Source organism: Ictalurus furcatus, chromosome 22, assembly GCF_023375685.1.
Source record: "Ictalurus furcatus strain D&B chromosome 22, Billie_1.0, whole genome shotgun sequence".
NCBI classification, from domain to species: Eukaryota; Metazoa; Chordata; class Actinopteri; order Siluriformes; family Ictaluridae; genus Ictalurus; species Ictalurus furcatus.
Genome location: NC_071276.1, coordinates 13,491,231 through 13,515,692, shown reverse-complemented (window position 1 = coordinate 13,515,692; position 24,462 = coordinate 13,491,231). Strand labels below are relative to the sequence as shown.

The following is a 24,462-nucleotide window of genomic DNA, read 5'->3' as shown; positions in this document are numbered from 1 at the left end:
GGGGGGGGGTGCGCGCTTGTAGTTTCCCCCTCGCTTCTGAATCCCGTGCCCGCTTTCAAATTATCGGCAACTCAAGTCAGCAACTGCTTGAATGGTGGGTTCATTATTATTCTTAATGAAAAACACAACAACTACAAAACAGTACAATGACAAACTCGCATATATTAAGCATCGAACTTTTGAAACCAAATCTTCCACCACTGTTTTGTCAGCCAGCTCGCCTCACACTCGTCACGTAATAAATGAAATCTGACTCCTGCTGGTCTGTGCTGTGACTCATTCGGCTCATGCTGAATTGAACGCATTCAGTTTTTAATTGTAGCGTCCATACTCTAACTGAACTAAACGATTATTACTATAAAAAGGCAGAACGACAGTGGGGGCGGTGCCGCGGTGGGAAAATTATGTAATCGGTGTGCAGCTCCAACACCGGGAACACCGACTATCGCAGCAAGCCTGTGATTTCTGGACTCTACTTGTTTTGCTTTGTTTCCATAGCTTTCCCATTTTGTTTTCCTAACTGTGGCGTCCAGAATATGGAAATAGTAAGCGTCAGTATTTACGCTCAACTGAAACTCTTTCATACGCATTTAACGCCAACCGAAGTTCAACACTAAGCAACGAAAATTCAGAAATGGAGCCCTAATCTTTAATTATTGTGCAAGTTCATCTTTTTATTTCACATTGCCCATGACTCATTCATTCCAAGGATCCTGGAGCTTCATTTCCATGGTTTTGTCACTAAATATATTGTGTAAGATGTGTATTGGACTGTTATAAACACGTGTTACCACTGCGTGTGATCCAGTTACTAGCCTGACAAAAGCAGCGACACTGGTTATAACGCTTTAATGAGCTGCTTTCTTTTCAGTGCTTCATTTTAATCACATTAAAAACACATGCAGGGTAAAAACAAAGAGAGGCAACACAGGCCTGTGTTAAAGAAAAGATAAAAACTTTGCTTCTGTTGTGTTCTGTGACCAGCTCCTGGGAGTGAACGGACTCTGCTCGCATTTATCTGTCGAACCGCTATCTGAGCTCTCCGAGCTGTGAAAATGATTAAAATGCACACCTCTATATAGCTTCCATCAACAAATAAATAACATGGCAGACCCCTAGATCACACTACAGCAACCTCAGTTTCTGCAGCTGCTACTGTAACTATGCTGTAACGTCTAGCATGTTTAGAACTTTATCATACATGGTGGCTATCAGATGGACAGAACAACGTGGCATTGCTGACCAAAAGTTAACCAAACAACTGTCCAGTTCCTTTTTCCAAGGCCTCTCTCATTCAGCTTACAACAACGTGAGAATTACTGGACATTTTATGGAAAAGACATTCTCAAACATAAATTAATGAAGAGGAACACTTAGCGGATGTGATTATTATTATTTTTTTTTTTTGCAAACATACTGCAAAGAAAATGACTGATGGCATGAATCTTGGCTACTGTGAACATTTCATATCACATCATAACACCCCTATTGACAAAAGTACAATTTCAGTTCTTCCCACAAATCTCACAGGAAGTATTATTTGCTTTTAGGTTCGTTTAGTTACGTACGATGTGAAACACAACCAAATCACGTAAGCAAACAAACAGCAAATGCGACGAGGTTTTCACTTCATGACCACACTTTCTTTTTGAATTAGTGAAACTTCTGAGCTCTACTTTGTAAACTCAAGAGTCCATTGAGAGAGACAAGAGCACAAAATTGTTGTTATGGCAGGACAATTCACTAAACTCAGAGGCTTTACACTACGCCTGGAAGACCGCAGTCCTAGCCTCCACCGTTCCACAGTCCAACTCCCCTCCTACACACACACACATACATACACACACAGCTGTCAAGTGTCTGTCTATGGTCCCACAGGTGAGGAGTCTCGGGTCAGTGGGTGGCTTAAGAAAGCCGTGGCATTCTCAGTCCCAGAGGCCCTGTTTGTCCGCGGATGGAGTCCGTACGCTCCAGGATCAAGTTCTCAATATATGACTGTGCTGTGGATTTTCTTCCCACTCTTCTAGAGCTCTTTCTGTAGACAAAGCTCCACATACCTCATTAACGCCATGAGAAAAAGGGGAGGGTGAGGGAGTGCAGAAGTGATTTGAGCACGGGCTTGCTGTCGTCAGACAAAGAGGGCAAAAAATACTGTTTGTGTGATTAATTCCAGTAAATTCGACAGCCAACCTTAGGACTCTGCTCACTGCTAGTGTCCTCTGTATACACAAACACATATCAAATGACTTGATGTTTGTGTGTAGATTATACTCGTTATCTTCATCACTGCAGTACCAAAAACCAGGATTCCTGAAGTAAGTAGCCGTGTTTAAATTTGCTCTGCTTCAGGGTGATGCGAATCCTGACGCAAATTATACACTGACTGAGGCGCAGTCTGGTTTATAGTTTAAAGCGTTTTACTAGGGGAATTAGTAATCATGCACAGCTGACAGAACACACAGTTATGTAGAAACAAAAATCTAAAGCGTTAACCTGTCAAACTCTTCTGCTGTAATTTAGTCACCTCATGGTTAAACGTCTTCAACCAGCAACAAGAAAACCCATGTCACACTGCTCTTCATCTCCCTCCACTGGCTTCCTGTAGCCGCCCGCATTAAATTCAAGGCCTTGATGCTCACCTACAAGACCTTGTCTGGAACAGCACCCCCTACCTCAACTCTCTCCTGAAGGCTTACGTTCCCTCACGCGATCGATCAATGACCGATACCTAGTAGTGCCTACTCAGCGTGGCTCAAGGTCCCTTTCCAGAACCTTCACACTATCTGTCCCTCAGTGGTGGAATGAACTTCCAACCTCAATCCGGACCGCACAATCTGTCACGATCTTCAAAAAAGAGCCAAAGACCCACCGTCCGTGAACACTTAACTAACCCATATAAAAAATAAATAAATAAATAAATAAACAAACACACACCTTACTCTGCACACTTTGCTTCTTCTAGAGATCAATTAAAGATCTTGTATGGCAGCACTACTTGTATTGTTCCCTGTTTGATACATCGCTTTGCTTGTATTTTCTCATTCGTAAGTCGCTTTGGATAAAAGCGTCTGCTAAATGAATAAATGTAAATGTTAAACATAGAGAGAAAGGATATCATTCAGACTCGAATAATATCTTTTACATGTGATGCGATGGCTGAACACCACAGCGCATAGATGAAACATTGGCCAGCGATTTTGTTCACTTTTTTTTTTGATGGCACCAACCCGATCTGCTTGATGATCATATATACCTGTTCATTTCCTGCAGTCTGTAGTAATGTACCAACAAGCTAACCACATTACATTATGTTTTGCCTAGTCAATCAAGTTACCAGGCAACTAAAACATGGTCTGGGGAACACATTGCTTTTACTTGTCTGTTAATAATACATTTATGGGAGTTGTCCACCACTGTAAAAAAAAATTAAATAAATAAATAAATAAAAAATTCATACTCAGCTTACTGTTGCATTTCTGTGTGTGAATCACATCCTGTTAGATCTTGTGCTAAACACATGACAGTCTCTGAGAATAATGTAAAAGAAACTCCGCACCTGAAATCCACTAATGTATCCTTGAAGAGTGCTGACTTCCCAGCAGCCTCATTAATAGTCAGTACTATTGGGCATAGTGAAGCAGCATTAGCAGAACATTAGCTTGTTAGGCGAGAGACAGACGCTGAGACTTTATAGGGAAAGACGGAGATCTCCTCCATGAGGACTGATGCTAGAAGAGCCATTCATGCTGAACAGGGCTTGTTATTATGAAGATTTTCTGTCCCAAGTCTAACAGCAGGACAAGTGCATTATTATTATTATTCAACCAACTGAATCAATAACGCCTTGAGCGCAACAGAAATTATTGAAAGAATGCCCAGAAAAGTGCAGCAGTCCTCATTCCAGCAATAATGCACTGAATCCACCTTAAACTGTGATTCCTTGGTGTGCATTTCCCTGGCTTTATGGGTAATGCAGCACTGGAGCACCTGCATGACTAAGAATTGAGTGTTTTGCCAGGCAGGTTAAAGCAGAGATTCTCATCAGGCCTCACAACAGAAGAATCTTGGAACCAGATTTTGTAGTTTGACCACCAACATACTCAGAATCAGACTTCCCCAATCTGAAAGATTTCCAAGTACGTAATTTCTAACACAGATTTACCACAAAGTCTGAACCTGGCTAACTAGTTCATATTAAAAACTATCTGAAATTTGAATCTCTAATATCCCTGAACGTTAGATCAAGAAGGAAAAAAAAAAAAAAACAGTGCCTAAGAAGAACAAGAAAAAAATTCATGAAAACCATCATGAAGAAAGGTGAAAGTCGCTTTGGACAAAAGCATCTGCTAAATGAATAAAAGAATAAATGTAAATCCTTGCTTCAGTAGACAACAAACTACAGCGGGCTGAGAAATGGACTAGTGGATTTTAAATCAGGCATTTACGCAGATGTTCTCTCTCCGACCCATGATATCATCTGTCACATTGGCTGTGCTGCTGCACTGCACCCCTCCCTGCCTCCAGGGTTTTGGAGAAACGACTCCTACAGACATTTGCAGTTGCATTACTAATGGCCTCCCACTATTTAAAGACTAGTGTGTGGCAACTGTTGGGGGTAAAAATGCCTTGATGATGAGATAGATTCGAGGCGAATGGCCAGACTGGTTCGAACTGACAGGAAAGTCTTTGGTAACACAAATAACCACTCTAGTGTAATACATCCATGGTGAGCAGAAAAGCATCTCAGAACATATAACACTTCAAACTTTGAGGCAGATGGGTTACAACAGAAAAAACCACATCCTGTCAACCAAGAACAGTAATCTGAGGCTACAGTGGGCACAAGAGCACTGAAACAGGACAGCGGAAGACTATGGAATAAGACCATCCAAAAGCTCAAGGTACCATAACCTACCATGGCATTTCAGGGGTGGACAAATCGCCAGCTCAGGCACAGCAGACAAGCAGATTAAATGTTTTCTTATTCATAGTTGTCTGGAGGACAAGTATGTTTAACAACCTGAAAAATACATGAAACCCTACTCCTTATCAACTTTCACAAAACAAAACTTTCATTTGATATGCATGCTTAAACTTATGGTGTGACGCACCTTAACAACGGTGTGAAGCACCTCAACACTGTAACTAGTGTGAATGCTACTACTTCTGAATCCCACCACCTGATGCACTACACGCACGAGGGCTGGGGTGCAGTCTGGTTGAAGGTACAACGGTTGTTACTAGACAAATTATTCAGCATGCATGGATGATGGATCTTTGTCTCTTGACAAAACCATGCAAAAAAGAATTCCAGTGCAATGCGGTTATGTAAATCTTTTGCTGTAAGCAACAGTAACACCAAATGAAACAAAGTCACTAGCAAGACTCAAATAACGTCTTTTGTGGCAATCCGAGGACAGAACATCCTACACTTTTTCATTTCTCTAACTCTGTATTAATGCACTTAACTAACTAGCTAGCTAACTATCTAACCACTTTTGAGCTTAGTCACCAAAATTTTAGGGGACAGGCACACACCGAATTAATACATTTATGATTCGTCCACCCCTGCATCTCATTTGCAACTTCCCATTAACATGTTATTACTTCCCAATTATTTTGTGTTTTGATAAACACCAGCAGATTCCCACAACAGTTCACTGTGAGGAAACTGTAAATGTGAACAGCATATTTAATGTCCTGATTCGCAGCAGGTTTACATAATTGCACATCTGCGTGTGCTGTAACACGTTTGAAAAAGGGTAGGTAAGTGTCTATTAAGTCATAAGGGAACTGAGGATTGTCCACTCAATAACAACTGGCATGACTAGTCCCTGGTGAGACGCTGGCTGGCTTTTTCCATGTTTCCATAGGAATGCCTCATGAGACAGAAAAAAGGCCCCATCGAGCCCTGTTCTCCACAAGGATCTTCCTGAACTGAAGTAATCGCCTTCGACATGCAGTTCTCTCTGCAGCAGATGTGAATACTGTTTCATGCGAGCCTCAATAGAATTCCTGGTACTCTGGTTTCCTCCCCCAGTTCAAAGACATGTGTTGGCGGCCGAGTGGCATTTCCATCTTGTCCGTAGTGTGTGAATGTGTGTGCAATTGTGCCCTGTGGTGGGTTGGCACCAAGTGGCACCAGAGTGTCCCCTGCCTTGTGCCCCCGAGTTCCCTGGGATAGGCTCCAGGCTCCCTATGACCCCGTGTAGGATAAGAGTTATGGAAAATGGATGGATGGAAATATTTGTATTAATATTATTTGTTACTACAAGTAATAAATCTCTATTTATGTACACAATATAGTATATACACTGTACTGCACAAAAGTCTTAAGCACCATAATTGTCTTCTGCATTGCTGTGCCAGTAAAAAATAAATGTAAAATGTTGCAGAGAAATGCTTGTAATGTCATTAAAGAAAATGAGGAACTATGAAACAGACTTGAAGAAACTTGAGGAAAAAGAAGCAAGTGTGATAGCCAAAGTCTGCAGAAGGACTGGGGCAGGTTCTCCAAGAATCTTGGAAAAACTGACCACCTAATTTCCTTATAAAACTGCATGGCGGTGTACCTAAGACAAATGATGACATTTAAAGACCAAAACTGTGGTCACGCCAAATATCGGCATGGTCTTGCTGAATGCTGTTAACTGCACTTTATAGTCCATCCATCCATCCATTTTCCGTATCACTTATCCTACACAGGGTGCCTGGAGCCTATCCCAGGGGACATCCTGGACGGCGTGCCTGTCTACTATTAGAAATATTCTGGTCTCTCGCTCAATTTTTTTTTTATAAATTTGCTTTCCGGTATATTGTGTATAATTTGCAGGTGTCAGAAAGCCGCTATCAATATGCGGGACGCATGATGTCATGTAATACTCACAGATAACAACAAATACATTTTGCCCTCTACTGGAATAAAAGCAGTAACTTCTCTCCACCTGGTTTATAAGCAAAGACAAAAATAAAGCAATTGAATATAAAGTATACGGATTCTGGAATAAACAAAAATCGTTATAAATAAATAAATAAATAAAAATCGCAATAGTTAAGTAAGTCAATTTTTTTCCTCCCACCCCTACATCTTACACTAACAGACGAGTTAAAACGATCCCACATACAGTTCAGAAATATCTGCTACAGAACACTGTTTAATCTGTTTCCCATAAGCACTCAAAAGTTACACCACAATGATGCTCACAAATTTATCTGCCTGAATACTTGCCGATGCTAAAAATAGAGTCGCGCTCACTTTTGGTGTACGCTCGAGAGATTCTGCACATAGTGATGGCTCCCCTGACAGCGCAGCGGGATGACACAGTCATCCTTCTGGAAATTTACAGCCACTTTGTTGGGAGAATTTGCTTTTAATACTTCTCAGATGATTGATGTGTACATGAGAACATTCTTCTACAAAGACAGTAAAAAGTGAAGCGCATCTATTAAAGTAAAAAAAAAAAAGGACACTGAGGATAGTGAATAACACTCTGATAATAAAATAAGGCGACTCAATGTGGAACTCACCTCTTCTTGCACCATACGAGTCTTTTAGGGAACAAATAACACACACTAGTAATGCAATAGGAAATGTGAAACAAATGCAGAGACATAATGGAAATTTATCCCACTGGGACCAAGCAAAATAGCCTAATTACTCACATGGTCATGACGGAGGGCTGTAACACGATAACTTGATCAGAAGCGCATGACTATCATCCATAACTTCCTCAAAATTTGGCACTACATTCTCTTACACTAAATCTTCTTTAAAATCAAATAAGAGGGATGAGAAAGTGTTTTAATCCCCATTTAATCCTACACCAAGCAGAGCTAAGCAGAGCTTAGCTGCAAAATAGCTACAAGGCTGCTAAATAAATATAATGCCAGATATTTACAGCTTATAAAACTTTTTTTTTTAAGGCAGAAGAACTGTGTTTAACAGGAACAACTGTACACCTGCCCAGTCATGCAATTATCCAAATCAGCCAATCATGTTGCAGCAGTGCAATGCATAAAATCCTGCAGATACTGGCCAAGAGCTTCGGTTACTCTTCACACCAAACATCAGAATGTGAAATTGTGATCTCAGGGACTTTGATTGTGGCATGGTTGTTGGCACCAGACAGGCTGGTCTGAGTATTTCAGAAACTGCTGGTCTCCTGAGATTTTCACACACACTAGTCTCTAGAGTTTACACAGAATGGTGTGAAAAACCAGTTCTGCAGAGAGGTCAGAGGAGAATGGCCAGACTGGTTCGAGCTGACAGGAAGGCTGTAGTCACTCAAATAAGCACTCTTTATAACTGTGGTGAGCAGAAAAGCATCTCATATCGCACATGTCAGACCTTGAGGCAGATGGGCTACAACAGCAGAAGACCACATCAGGTTCCACTTCTGTCAGCCAAGAACAGGAATCTGAAGCTACAGTAGACACTGAAATTGGACAGATAAAGATTGGGAAAAGACCAAGAAATGTTTTTTCCCCCCCAAATCTCTGTCCAATGCAATATAAATCCATTATATACAAGTTACAGGAAACAACAAATAGATACCATTTATTAATATTATTAGGCTTCCCCTGCTTCCTTTCCTAATATAGGTCTTAGTGAAGTTATAGGTCTTAGTGAAGGTCACATGATTTAATTTAGATCAACAAAGTTACATGGTAGGTTAAAGAAAGGGGTCATTGTGTACCAAACATCCAAAACAAGCTTCAAACATGAAGTAAAACTACGGGGAGTTCCAGTATCTGTTAGAAAGACAGATATGCTAACTGTGGTAAGACAAACATGGGTTTTTATAAAAAAAAATTTAAAAAAAAAACCCTGACAGTATACTTCCTGAGCAAACTTGTCTCTGAGGAGGTGAATGATTAGCCAAGAGTTCATTTTCTTCTTTTTACTGGAGCTGAAAACATGTCAGTAACAGCTAGCATCAAGACCCTCCAGAGCATCTGGTTAGCATCACTGTAGAACTCGGGCATAGAAAGGTCATGTGAACAACCTGCATGACTGCACTGTACTGTACTGGTCTAAGCTACAGACCCTAATGATAAAGCTGCCTAAAGAAATTGCAAAACAAACCAAAAAAAACTGGTCACTATAGCAGCAGTGATGAGCAGAATTAAACAAGTTGTGATCAGAATGCTTTCCAAAATGTCAAAGTAAATAAAACTCAGCAAGAGAGAGATTAATACTGTCCTGGACTGACTCGGTGGAGAAACAGTTCCATCATTACTTCTACTCACTGTAACAGCAAAAGACAGCTGTGCTGTTCGTACTACAGTGTCTGATGTTTAGACCTACAGCAAGGGAAGTTACAGTGCATTAGCTTTATTTAACAAACCTGTCTGGGGGAAGAATTATCATAATATATCTTCTATTTTCTTTACATTTAGAAGGGATATGTTGCCAAAATTAGTCTCTTTTGAGTTTCTATGTTTAGTCCAGGTCAAAATGAAAGTTAAAATTTATACACGGAAAATTCCAGCATTAGGGGCGTGACATTTAGATGTGGAAGATGTGAAATGTCCGGAAAAAATAAAATCAGACAAAATTAATATTATGTAAGGAATAAAACACGAGCAAAGAAAGCTGTGAAAATCTGACTTTATTGTTTAAACTTTTGATTTTCTGTTCAAAAAATTCACAAAAATACTCTGCACTCATGGATATCAAACAACTGCATTGATCCCCCACCCTTTTTTTTCGAGTACACCTGGGTGACTAGGAACAGGAAATTGTTAAACTTCCTGTTTCACAGGTGTATAAATATGAGGTAATACATAGGCCAAATTCCCTATTTGGATTTTTTTTTAATTTATTATTTTATAACATTCGTGAAAGGTCAAGGCTAACATGTGCATCCATCAAGATAAGTGAAGACAGCCAGCATTTTTTCCCCAAACTGCTGCTCATGCTCAATCACAGGGCCTTGTAAAACATTCAGAGGAAAGTTCTATTGACCTTCTTCCACATATATGAGCACACAGACTACACAACTGACTAGTGTCGCTGTGATTGACAGGGGAGAGGGAGACAGAGAAAGAACGAGCACAGACAATTTTGCTCCCTTGGCTCCCAAACACTGATGGCGTCAAGATCTCTGTTAGTTCCAGCTTTCTCTTACGTTATAACAACTATAAACAGAGATTCGCGCATTTGCTTCTCTTGTTTTTAAAAATGCAGCTTGTCATGCTACTGTGAAACCGGAAAAGTGCAAACTCCTGTCTTGAAGACTTTCCCATGGCAGAAAACTTACTGACCATTACAAAGCACTGACACCCGAGACTCCTTCCATCTCCTTTTAACCCTTACACCATGTCAACAATTATACATCTTTATTATATGCAGTTTCTACCATACAAGTTCTTGTGATTGCACTGTTACTATAGAAATAATAACATATTAGAATGTGTTCATTAATATATACCTGGGATTTGAATTACTCCCAGAAATTTATCAAGACCTTCTGCCCAATCAGAACTCAGCAATGCTGTGGTATAATAATAATAATAATAATAATAATAATAATAATAATAATAAATACAGCATTATCAGAAGTACATTTGCACCTAAACACAGCAGAGTGCAGAATGGTTTACCTTCTACCTGCCTTCATGAGAAACATGCACTGACGTTGACAACTTAAAACTGGCTCCCTCAAAAAAAAACCCTGAAATTTAGTGGCATACGATCCTCCTGTGGTTAATGTGCATTGTTCAGAAAAAGAAGCAGGCCAGGTCAGATTCTAGAAATAGAGGGAAATGAATGCTTTGCGAGCTTATCCAGCGTGAGAGAAACTCGGTTAGACAAATGGAATTAGGTCTTCTAGGTTATTTTGTCTATGCTATGCTTGATACCCTGAGAATACAAGTGCTTTGACAGGTAAATCACTTAAGGAACCCTTCTGAGCCCACGCACAGGGCGAGATACCAACATTATCGCTAGCAGAGACTTGAATGACCCATTTTCTCAACGCAGGGTGTGTGTGTTAATCACTGTGAAACCAACATTCTCATAGCAAACAAGCAACAACCTAGCCTTGTGTCTCGCACTGTCAAGTTTCACAAGTAACTGCAGCACTCCTGTCAAGAGAGGGAAGGCAAAGTTCAAAGAACAATCACAAAAGATCAAGTCATGGGAAGCCATGACAGTGCTTTAAATAGCAATGATGAGTACAGCAGATCAGAATTCGTTCACAAAGCACATCATCACGCAGCTCGTTAATTTAAAGGAGTCATCTTTCCATATCTTCTGCACTAATCTGCTGAGACATTAAACAGTCTGAACAATTACTTCCTACAAGACACACTTCACCAACTTCCTGATCTTATTTGACAACTTCAACGAATCGTGATGTTGCCTGAGAACTGGATAAACAAGGAAAAAAAAACAAAAAAAACAAACACCACAATGATTTTTAATAATTACAATGAGCTTAAGCACACAATCCAACTGTAATAATAAAAAAAACAACAACAAAAAAAACCTTACACATTATCTTAAAAGTAAAATATATTAATAGCACTGGCTGATTACAGACTTAAATCAATATGAGGCATCACTGTTACTAACTAAGTATTAAAGTAATAACTTGGTGGCCATATTAAAAGAAAAAGGGAGATGATCACAGTTTTGCCAATCTGAACAGCCCAAAATACACAGGAACTGTCAGAGGGCCATTCCTGTACTGTAGAGATTCTGTATGTATCCTTTTTTTTTTCACATTTAGATCCCTAATCAGCAAGCCAGAGGTGACCGCGGCAAAGAAAAGCTCCCTGAGATTACCACTTGTGACTCAAAGCGAACCCGTCCTCTTCTAGGTGATGAAGTGTTCATATGAATCATCACAGTATACAGGAAGAGTAAAGTCAAACAGTACTACATGTGCTGAAATGATGCTCAGTATGAGCAGACTGTGAATAAGAGTCCTGGGATGAGCACAGAACATTCTTTATGATGACAGGAGCAGCTCTGAGAAGGTATAAATCTACAGGGTGAGATTAAGTTGAGATTATCCACTGAAGCAAGAGTAAGACTTGGACATAAACTGATCTTGGGAAATGCAAATCTTTACGGTGTCCATGTGGAACCTTCCACAGCCACAGAAAGCGAGTCATAAGTGCTGAACGCTCCAAGCTGAGGTAGATTACACCGAGAGCACACATTCTTAGAAAGCAACTGCACTATAATACAAATATAATAATATTAAGCTCTGGCTTAGTTACAGTTATTATTATACAAGTACTCCCAGTTCGTAAGCTGTATTACATTTGAATCATCTCAAGAATAAAACGTTGTGGGGCTCCTGCGTGTTCACCCTATGGGTCGGAGATCATGAGTTCGAATCCTGATGGAGCCGCAGCCATCTGTGTGCTGGAGCCCAAGAGAGCAAAACTGCCTGTGCTCTGTGGGTGCGAGGGGTGGCATACTCTCCCCCTGTCGATCACAGTGACATTCGCCAATAGGGCATGGTGATGTATCGAAATTATATCAATATCATGATAAATGATTTCACCATACACTTTTCTGAGATATCGTTGGTATGGTGATGTATTTTTTTTGTTTTTAATAATAACAAATTAAATGGTACTGAATGGATGCTGCCGATTTGACATCATTTAAAAATATATATATATATTCTTCTTTGTCTTTGTAGGCATTAAAGAAAAAGTATCATCAAACTCAGTTGAACAGTTTTTTTGTTTATTCTACTACTGCTGTGCAGACAGCTTGCTAGCTAAAATATATATTGTTACACCGCCCTGTGATGCAGCATGAGCAGCAGTTTGAAAAGATGGAAGGTGAAGGCTATCATGCACTTCCTCCGATACACATGAAGCTAGCCAACCACTAAGACTGGTGGCAGTTATATGATGGGGAGAATGATATGAAATAAAATAATAATTTACCAATACATCACTATGACTCACTCATTTTGTGGTTGTTAATTACGGTTTTTTTTTTTGTATTTTTTCTCTTTTCCTCTCCCTTCTCTCAGTAAAGTGCCAGGTGTGTAAACAGGACATACACTAGAACCAGATGCTTCAGTCCATAAACTGCTGTATGAGATGCCAGTTATAAAATGGCTGAAAACTACCTAATACACAGAGTGGCTCATTTGAAGCATGATAAGAAATCTGGTGTGAGTTTGAGCTTGTTGGTGTTGATGCTCCTCTCCTACTGTCCTTCACACGGTCACTGAGAAGGAAAAAACTCAAGGTCATCTGAATAATGCCGTGACATCCTCCCTGCTGCTAAATTCACCACTGACCAAAATCGGCCCCCTGCTTCATCATTCCTGACAGTGGAGACAAACATGTTTGTTTTAGGACACCACCAGCATTGTGTTTGTGCACATCCCCAAATCGCACACACAGATAATTAGGCCTCTCCCAGTCATTGCATAATCTCTTGGAAGAGAAAAACAGTTTAGAACTATATAAATACAACAATACAGCTATACAAACACATTTGGACCACAAAGCCTTGTTACAGCTTTCAGATAAGGAGACTGTTTAAAATTAATAAATAAATAAATAAATAAATAAATAGGGCAGTGGTGGCTCAGTGGTTAAAGGCTCTGGGTTACTGATCAGAAGGTCAGGAGTTCAAGCCCCAGCATTACCAAGCTACCACTGCTGGGCCCTTGAGCAAGTCCCTTAACCCTCGACTGCTCAGTTATATAAATGAGATAAATGTACGTCGCTCTGGATAAGGGTGTCTGCCAAATGCCATAAATGTAAATAAATTAAAACCACAATGAACAGAAGGAATGCAATCACTGCAAAAGCATATAGTTCGGAAGATTTAGTAAGTAAGTTTTATTTATAAAACACATTTAACACAGCAAAGCTGACCAAAGTGCTGAACAGAGTAAAGAAAAGTAAAATAGAAAATAGAATCAAACTAAATAAAGACAGACAATAGACAAAAATGTAAAAATGAGATTAAAATGCCTGGGAGAAGAGTTACGCTTTCAGCCTCTTTTTAAAAAATGATAATAGAAGGTACAAGGCGGATGTCCAGTGGCGACTGATTCCATAAACGAGGGTCAGCGACCGAAAAAGCTCTCTCTCCCCCTTAGTTTTTAAACGGGATCGAGGGACATTCAGAAGAAACCTATCAGAAGATCTTAGAAATCCGCTAGATGAAAGTGGTGTAAGATCTTTGAGATAAGAATGAGCTTGATCATTAAGAGTTTTAAAGACAAACAACAGAATCTTAAACTGAATCCTAAAATGGACCGGGAGCCAATGGAGTGGTGCTAAAATTGGGGTGACATGATCAAATTTCTTTAATTGTAAGATTTACTTACAGATGAATACAAACATGATGTCATGGTCTGTGTAAGCTCATAAGTGGAGCTGGAATTACAAATAAGTTTGAAACGCTTCATTACGCTACAAACAAAGGCTGATGATGGCAAACGGTCAACTACAGTGAAACGCTAACCCACACTTTACAAACACGTCTAAAGTACAAGTCTTCGCTCAGAACAGAGGCGTTACCGTATACCAGCACAATGCACGCTTTACATATGCTTCAATCCTTTTTAAACAGAGCGACAGAAAGCTGGATTTCAGTAGTGTTTTGCGTAACACCACAGGAGCAGCTAAGCCTGCACAGTGTCTAGCAGTAGCACCTCGGTTTTGACATTAGCGGCGTTATCTGCAACCAGTGCTACACTTTTTATCGTTTACCATCTCACACTGTTACTGCACTCAAAACCACAATGTAGTCACTTTCTACTTGCAATTTATTAAATGTATTATTTAATTGAAGCAGAGGCCTAATTAATCTAGCTGATTCATTTCTCAAATCCAACTGTTTACCCGCTGCTAATGAAAGGAATAAAACACAATAGGGCTTGCTGTTATAGGAAAATAATCAACAACAGGGTAATGTGATGAAGTGGAAGAACATTACCACCAACCTGTAACTGATTATTTTCCAATAACAGCACATCCAAAGTGTTTCGTTCCTCTTATACCACGGCAATTTGCCAGTGATTACAATTTTCTACTTAGTCACACTTTTTATCCACGTATAAATCAATCACATTTAATGCTGGGAAATCTGTTATCTGCTCTTGTTAACATTCTTATGTTTTAACAAAACACAAACAATCGTTTCCAACTTAATGAGACAAAATAAGACAAAAATTGAACCTTCTCATGCTAATGTGATGCCCCAAAGCGCAAAACCGTCAGTCCTGAAGACTCTCCCATGGCGGAGAACAACTTTAACTCTGACCGTTACAAAGGCTTCGATTATGTAGCGCGTCCACGAGACAACTCCCAGTGACAGAGCTTTTACTACAGAAACCGTGACGTATTAAATAATTTACATTTTTTGAGAGAATTAATATACACATGTGATTTGAATTACAGCCAGCAAAATTAGAAAATTAATCAGCACCTTCTGAGATCTCAGCAGTGCCATAAATATCCTTTAATGTGGTCCTGCTTTTTTGTGAATGTGCATTTTTACTGTGATGTACCAAAAATCCTGATACTGGCTTATTCTAGTCATTTTTATATAATTTCAACCCTAGTTTTAAATAACAATATATGGCATGATGGTCGTAAGAGAAGCAAAAACAGTGAGGTTCGGTGGGCAAACACAAAGGAAGTGATCTCCATCATGGCACAGCGTGCTGCATCGTACCAGCATTCTTTTATAGGCTGCTGGAACGAGACAAAAGCGCACACAATCCTCCCATTCATTTCCAGCATGGCGTGCAGATAATGTAGATTGCAGCTTTGACATGGCCACATTACCAAACTGCCCTTCAGAAGTAACAACTGCACTAACTGGGAAAGTTATCGTACCTCTGTCTGAAGAAACTAGTTCAGACGGAATATCAGGAAAACTCTAAACGTGTCCGACTGCATTAAAGTGAGGAATGACTAATGAAACTTACACAAGTTCCACAACTGCTCTGACAAGTCCAACAAAGATGATGATGTCACCACAATTACACCAATATCAAATTTACCAACTGAGCAAATACCTGAAAGTCTTCTACTTGGTGTACTGATTTATTCAAAGAGAAAGGTGTTACATAGACATCATTCAGAGATGCACCCAGTACAGGTTCCATATATTATACACACACACACACACACAAACTGGTCAAAAGTTTAGACACACTCATTCTTTATTTTTATTTTTTTTACCCACATTTTAGAATGATAAAGTCATCAACACTCTGGAGTAACACAAACGGAACTATGGGAATTATTTTGTGATAAAAAAAAAAAACAAAACACTAAATAAATAAAAAAATAATTTAATATTTTAGCATCTTCAAAGTAGACGCCCTTTTTGCCTAGAAATTTCCAGAGATGTATTCTTGGTGTTTTCTCAACTGATTTTTTCAGGAATTTCCCTGAGATGCTTTTTAAACAGTATTAAAGGAGTTCCCACCAACGTTGGACTCTTACTGGCTGCTTTTCGGAATATTTCGCTCCAAGTCATCCATTTAAAAAAAAAAATGTTTTTTTTGTAAATAAAATGTTAGTTTTTTAATGAAAGAAATGAATATGTTGGTACAATTATATTTTTGTCAACAACACACATTTCAAACATTTAAATCATACACCTTCAGATCAAAAGGTTTTTAAAGATCATGAGAAACATTTCAGTCAAGTGTCTCCAAACTTTTGGCCGGTAGTGTGTGTGTGTAATATATATCACACTAATAATTTAAAACTCACAAATGCGTCACATTTTCTGGCTGCAAAACATCTAGTAAACGTACCTCCCGTCAGTGCTATGTTGTGCTGGCCACTGTTTTCCAAATGACTAGCGCTGTGTAAATGTAAATGCTGCGTTCCTGCGTACAAAATGAAGTACAGTGCGATCAATGCTGTGTGATTGACCTCTGCGTCCGCAAAGCTCTGACTACCCGGACAAATCACTCACACAAGCAGTGTACAAGCTTTTGGTTTCATTATTTGTGGTTGCTGGTTCAGTAGGCTGCTCATGTAGTGTCACCGGCGTCCAACCACCTGAAAGAAACAAACAGTACACCGCCTGTCTTTCACAAAACAAGTTTTCATTTGATACGCATGTTTAAACTGTAATGGTGTGATGCACCTCGATGCGGTAACTACAGCACACTCACTCGTTCTGAATCTATCACCCAGCTGCACTACACACATCATCCGAGGCAGCGTCTGCTGTCCAGCACAACTTTTACAAGCCGGATTAATTAGCGTGCACGCATCAGAGACTATTTGTTCAGAATCAGGAACGTGCAGGACGTCTCATAACTCTCCTGCTTGCATGCGGTCAATCCAAACATGGCGTGAAAAAGATGCTAGTCAGACTCGGTTCATATATTTAATGTGCAATGTGAGGAGGAAAACAGCACAGCTCCGGTGCTAGTATGATGTGCTCCATTTTCTTTAGAAGAAAATAAGGACTATGGCATTAATATAATCCTCCTCTACATTTAGTCTATATTAATGCACTTAATAAGTGAAGTTTCCCGCTATACATTACATTACTTTAGGCACAAAATTTTAGCTTAGTTACTTAACGTTCTGGCCAACCAAACATGGGCGCTTTCCCTAGGTAAATGATTACTGAATTTAATTACAAACTTAATGGATTTTTCCTCCGCTCTTCCAAGAGTTTTCTGTTACTTATCTATCTTTGCTGATCCATCTGTCAAACCACTGAAACAATGACTACATTTACATGGACAGCAGTAATCTAATTATTGACCTTATTCTGAATAAGACAATATTGTGATTAAGGTGTTTACAAGTTGCTTTTAGACTTCTCCTTTCATGTTCCCGTTTTACATGTTATAGAACAGAGATCGATTAACGGCACACGTCATTATCTCCCCACGCCACGCCCTCCCCTCCAGAATTTTACGTATCAACATACAATGCTTCTTCATTATGGGACCATATACAGTTTTGGGTGTTTCATTTTTAACTTTATGAAAGCTTCAAGTGCAGGTAATTATTTGTCGTGCTATACATGCAAATAGATGACTGCCTGAAGCCATGAGCAGCATCCAAAACCACATACTTACCTGAATACGTGTATTTCTCCTATTATATAGCAGGTAAGTACGTGGTTTCGGACGCAGCCGTGCTCTCTTGTTTGCCGTCAAACGGTTGAGCACTGCCGTGTGTGCACGTGTCCTGTCGCAGAATGCGGTGAAAACACGACGTTAATAGTGTGATTAAGGTGTGTACATGTCTATAAAGCACGTCGATAATGCGACTAAAACAAGAATACTCCACGTCTTAATTCGATTCGTGTTTACTTCGAGTATGACTTTAACCGGATTAAGGTCATCAATAATCGCTGTTTACATGCTAGTTTCTTAATCAGAGTATCGTCTTAATCGGGTTAATATCATATTATTGTTGTCCATGGAAACGTACTGAGTGTGAAATGTGCAAACAGCATGATCTTCCTGCTTCCAGTAGCATGTGTGTTCTCTGTGAATGCATTTCCCTCTCGTCTTTCAGCGTGGATGAAAAGTTTCATTTCTGTCATGAAAATGGCTTTTCAATATCCGTACTGGCCAAAGAGATCCATCTGTTGTGAAAACACCACAAAACAATTTAAAAACACAAAGACTTTCTCTACCATGTAAATCAACCACGAACAAATAAATTCAGCTTTACTGGCTGTTTGGCTCAAACAACCCCCCCCCCCCAAAATCCCCGAGTGCACAGAGGAGGAAGGAATGAAGAAAAAGGAACTTGCGAGACTCAGTCAAACTCTACAGATGTTTGTGTGACTCAAACTCAGCACTGGTAGAGAAATTTCCCAATTCTGTGCAGTCAGCAGGTTTCACAGTGCAGAGACCCTTTAACTGGAAACGCACAAAATGACATTTTGCAAAAAGGAAAGCTTTGCTACTCGCATTACATGAAATATAAGACAAGGGCTGAGCATAGTGTGGGTTTAAGTGAAAGAACATCTGACACAAAGCTTCGTAGTCCCAACGAGCTATATGTAAAAGATCATAAGTCTGTGCTTTATCATTTTTATACTGTAAAGCAAGGGCAAGCCCACACAAATATTAACCTTATTCTGAAACAATAGAGCTGCAAGAAAAGGAGAACATAATCACTTTAAACGAGACATGAAACTGTCCAGATTTAACTGTTTTGGTTTGTAATTGATCCTTTTGTTAATCACGCAGCCGTACAGAGGTCTTTAAAATGCACTTTATTCACAGGGTTTGTTGAGACTGAACACATAAAAGGGATGAACTACTACACCTGACGTATGTACTTTAATATCTACATTCTACCTAAAAGGTCATGTGACAACATATTAATTATGTTAGGTTCATACAGACACTATGCAAGTCAATTTGATTTCAAATGTCATATCCAGAACTCCTTAAAGTGCAAAGCTTTAGGAGCTTCTGAAGTCATCTCATTGGATTGTTTAAAAAAAAAAAAAGGGGGCATATCTTGACAAATCTTCTCTCATCCTCATCTCTGCTTTGCTTTCGTTTCAGGATTCACGGGGGGGGGGGGGGGGGACTGTGCTACAGTCTTTCCTGTTAAAACAGGGGAATTTGACTAGTGGAGGGTGGGAGATTTGACTCCATGATTCATGAAGGCCAAGCAGCTGACGTGCGTAGGACTGCAACAACAGGATGGCCACATGCTAGGAAGACCGAGGTCAAAGTTCACCCTCGAGGGTACTGAGCTTTATTCATGGTATTTCGATAGCCTATTTTTAACCGGAAAATTTTCTCTCTCGTATATATTTTTAGTGGCTCGGATTTGTAGTACGTTTACAATCTAGAACTTTTACACTTGATTTAATTCGATATTACCATGCTTTAAATGGGTTCCTGTGGCCTACTGTAAAGTCTCTTCACATCTTTAACATTTGTCTGGAGGGGGGGAAATCGTGCTGTTCGGTGCTTTTTTTTTTCCCTTCTTCACGTTCCTCATGAAGTAAATGTACCGGTGTATATCTACATCACAACATCCAACCAAAGAGCTTCTGAGCATTCTCACTTCACTCGTACGCTCCAGTAATTTCATTCGTCTTTATATACTTTAAAGCCGGAGGCATTTTCTGATCGTAAGCCAAGTCGAGCTGTAGTTTTATGCAAAAAAAAAAATGATGTAGGACAGAACAGTACTCGATGCGATTACGTACCTTCATCTAGTTCCCTTACTCCTATTCGACTAAACCGCACAAAATGTTCCTGAAGGTGGAAGGTGAAAGGTGACAAGTGTTTGTACCTGGATAGATCTTTTCTTCTCCAGAGAATTTATGACCCACATTAGTTTTACTGTATTTAGTAAAGGAACCATTTATAGCAGGTATGGAAAACGGGTCTAGATATTAATAAGATAAGAGTCTAAGGGGTTAAATGATGAGAGGTTCCCTCCCCAAAGTTAGGAACCTGATCAGTTAAAGTAATAGAGCTGAGTCAAGAAAAAGAAGGAGCTGTCAAAGAGGATTAAGATTATAGATTAACCTAGTAAAGAGCTGTCAAGTGGAGTACATGGAGCAGGCCACTGGTACACACCTCGGACTATGGGGTGTTTGGGGAGGAAGAAAAAAAAAAGCAGATGGATGACGAGCTCGAGGTGAAACTACATTCACAGCTAATTAAATATTAATGCAATAAAATGAGCTGTTAAATAATAAATTTTTAAAACAAGCTTTACCGCAAGACTAAATCCCTTCATTACCTTCTGCAATGAGCTCGTCCACTGTGACCTGGTATCTCCCAATAGCGAACACTTTCCCGATGAAGTTGCTGCCTCCGGTACCGGAACCGGAGCCCGAACCACCTCCCAGTCCTCCGCTCTCCGACTTCGGCATGCGCGAAAACTTCTTCATTCTTTCTTCTTTCTAGCGAATATTCCTCCCCGAACGAAAACCAACCGTTCTCACCACTTCTATCTGCTCATCTCCAGCCTTATTTAGTCCTGCGAGCTCTGTGTATGTGTGTGTGTGAGAGAGAGAGAAAAAGTCACTTGAACACCATGATAGACTTCCTCCAGCGGCTCAATCCCTCCAACTGTCGGCTACGCTTTTAACGCAACTACGACGTTACCGTAGCGCTCTTTACGCCGGTTACGCTAATTACGACTCCGACAGCGGATTGCTAGCCAGCTACGAACACCCACGGATTAATAACGTTAGACCTCTCGGCTCGGTAGCGAACACCACAAGTCAGGGGTCAGTTAGTTCTTCGTGTCCAGAACAAACGCGCAGACAAACAAACTCCTCAGCTCGGCGTGGATTAGTTTCCCCCAACACTCGGGTGGGTGTGTGGCCACTAGGCTAGGCGAGCTAACGTTAGCCAAGTGTTCTCAGAGTGGAGAAAACGCCTCCTCCACACTTCCCCTTTCCGAGTTAGCTCCTTAGCGTGCTAGCCACCCGCCTCAAAAAAATGCCCTTTTAGAAGGACAGCTCGTCTCATAAAGTCGGCATTACAGAGTCCAGACCTGCGGCTTGGCCCAAGTTTGGCGATGAACGCCGGTTATTTCGACCATAACCAGGCTTTCCGCTCACGCCTTCGACTGAAACTCCGTAACTCTGGTGACCGACTGAAGTGGGAGGTTTTGTTGTTACTCAGCGCGCGCCAACCAAACTCGAGCGCGTGTGTGGGTGCGTGCGCGAGCCGTGCTGCTGTAATGATTGGTGTGTGATCCACACGCTCCGGTTTCTGATGGGACGCCGCGGCTGACCGTCCGCCTCATCAGAGCCTCTTTTACCGTTTGGTTGAGGAAGATTTTGGGGAACGGCAAAGTGAATGAACAGATGAGGGATGAGTTGTGTTCCAGACTGAGTCATCTACAGTATATCGGGGCTTCTTAAACTTTTTTTTTTTGCAACCAGGCATTGCATTTCCAAGCACCACATTATGATATGATCACATCACAGATTTAATGTTAAGAACTATGGAAGGATAGCTATTTGCCTTCATATTAATTCATTCAAGCGTCATTAGAGCTTTTTATTCCCTCATCTAGATATGATAGCAACACTTCCTGGTTTCACGGAAATTGCCAATTAGATTCAAGTTAATATCAATTCTATCTGATTTTAGTTCTTTTGGATCAATCATTCATTTCAAGTGACCTGTCAAATCAGCTTACTACTATGGTAACCTAATACTAGGTAATAGTAACGACCACCACCTTCATGTAAAAATAAATGAATAAATAAATAAATAAAAGACCCCGCCCTGGATACATACATCACAGAGCCCACTTTGAGAACCATGGATCTGTGTAATCATCATTGTATGATCCCTGGCTCAGAGGCATGACTACAACCCAGTGAACACAGATTGCATTAGTATTTTGGTTCTCTTTGGGGGTTTTTTAGAACCATCTTATAACATTCTGGGAATGTTATAAGATATGTTGGTTAATAAAGTCAGTGTCAATTTTAAACACACACACAAACAGACACACACACACATACTATGTTCTCTTAAGGTTATATAACAACTGACAAAGAATAGTCACCAAAGGTTGCTAACCTAACATTCTGGGAACGTTCCTGTAACATTCTCTTCCTCGACTTTCTCAAAGATCACCAAAGGTTGTTTTTAAGGATAATTTTTTTGTAACCACAAACCGAATGTTCCTGTAACATCCTTTTAGGAGACGTTTTCAAAGTTCACCAAAGGTTGCTTACAATTTTTTTCCCCTGTAAATACAAAGTAAAGTCCCAAAAACGTCCCTGTAATGTTACCTTATGGGAAGTTCTCAAAGTTCAACAAAGGTTGCATGTAGGGGGGGGTTTTTAACCACAAACTACTGTTTTGGGAATGTTTCTGTAATGTTCTCTAAAAGGATTTCTGAAGGTTTGCCAGAGGTTGATTTTAGGTTTTATTTTTTGTATACATAACTAACGTTTCAGGTACCGACAGCCTGTTAAGATAAACATTTATATAGAAATTGTATTACATCTATAGGCCATTGTGTAAAATATTATTATAATAATATTATTTATAATAATAATAATATTATTATTATTTAAAGGTTATGGGAACATAACGTTTGAACGCTGAACTCAACAAACAATAAACGTTTCCAGTATGTTTTGGAAACCAATAATTGTTAGCTGGGAAAGTTCCAGGTTATTTGCTATTGTTGTAGTGATCACTATGTTTGTATGATCACTAAGTTTATTTATTTGTAATATTTAACTCTTAGTTTTAAACTCTTTGCAAGAATTTGCATCTAGAACCATTAGTCTAGGAACTCATACACCCTAACCCTCTTACACCACCCACCCCCACTCCAACTCGTCCACGCCCCCAAATAACTACCCCCAACCTACTTTGATCTGAGCAGCATTTGCATTTTCAGTTGTAGTTCACAGTCTCATTCTTTGAACTGTTGTTGCAGGATATACGCATTTAATTTTTACCTGGAAGGTGCATTAACCTTTTGGCACAGAAACGACGGGGGATGCAAAACTTTGCAGTCTGTATATGATGTATTTATGTCTAGATTAAACATATATATTGTACATTTGGCAACCAGTATATATTATTCACATAAAGCCCAAAAGGCAGGCAATTTTTTTTTTTTTACTTGAACATCTAGTCAAGCCAGGGCTGTTCCACATCTAGGAACATAAGCCCTCAAAACGGAAGCAGTATTCATACTTGCAGAATCAGGTTACCAGTTATGGTTGACTGGTAGAGAGATTGCATAATATAGGAGTGTGGTCACGTGGTTGTGACAATATTTCTGTAATAAATGCCTTGTGAAGGATAACCTCAGGCTGCAAGCTAGTTTTTTCAGAGTCTGAGAACATGCTGCCCCCTGTTGGTCAATGATCTCTTCTACTCTATATCCAGCACAAAGTGGGGTCTGAGGATTTTTGTTAAAAATGCTGTTATATTGGTGAAGATCACTATCAACCACTATGTGGCATAGTTTATAGTTTTCATATTTATACTAATTATTGACTTGTCACTTTAATTGAATTGGCTGAAGTATGATCAAATTTAATTCTAATTGCAGTCTTAATAAAACTAGGAATAGCTAATGTGAGATGGAATATTTCCTATCATTTTAATACAGTGTATGTAGTTTGGGCTGAATAGCGGATGAAATGTTCAGAAATGTGTAGTGTTTGAAAATGTGCTGCAAATATAAGGGGGTCTGTGGATTTGGAAAGGCAGACACATGTTTATGACATAGTCCAAAGTTTTGGGTTTACTGATGACCTCTAACTTTTAGGGACTACATATGTAGTCTGATAAGGGTTATCTAGAACATAAGAACATACACACATCTCATTTTAATGTTGGTATTTTAGAAAAGCACTCGATGACCTAGGATGATTTAGCCATCTACATTGACACTTTCACAATAAATTGCAAGTGTCAACATTAAAGAAGGAGTGGTGTAGAATTGCAAATACAAAATGAAAACAAATACACACTCAGTGAAAATAAGAGCGAAATGATC

General features: G+C 39.7%; 1 protein-coding gene across 3 annotated transcripts in view; it reads right to left on the bottom strand.

Annotated features, from left to right (window-relative positions):
* The window catches only part of bmp2k (BMP2 inducible kinase), a 47,767-nt gene extending 26,163 nt beyond the window's left edge, over window positions 1-21,604 (bottom strand). For 2 of the 3 annotated variants that reach the window (XM_053653876.1, XM_053653877.1), the window contains exon 1: window positions 20,710-21,604. In XM_053653876.1, coding sequence (XP_053509851.1) covers window positions 20,710-20,860 — 151 coding nt within the window. In that variant the 5' untranslated portion in view covers window positions 20,861-21,604. Of the gene's footprint in view, window positions 1-18,417; window positions 18,575-20,709 lie in introns of all 3 variants that reach the window. The other variant, XM_053653878.1, reaches the window with a different exon arrangement.
* Window positions 21,605-24,462: the final 2,858 nt, after the last annotated feature.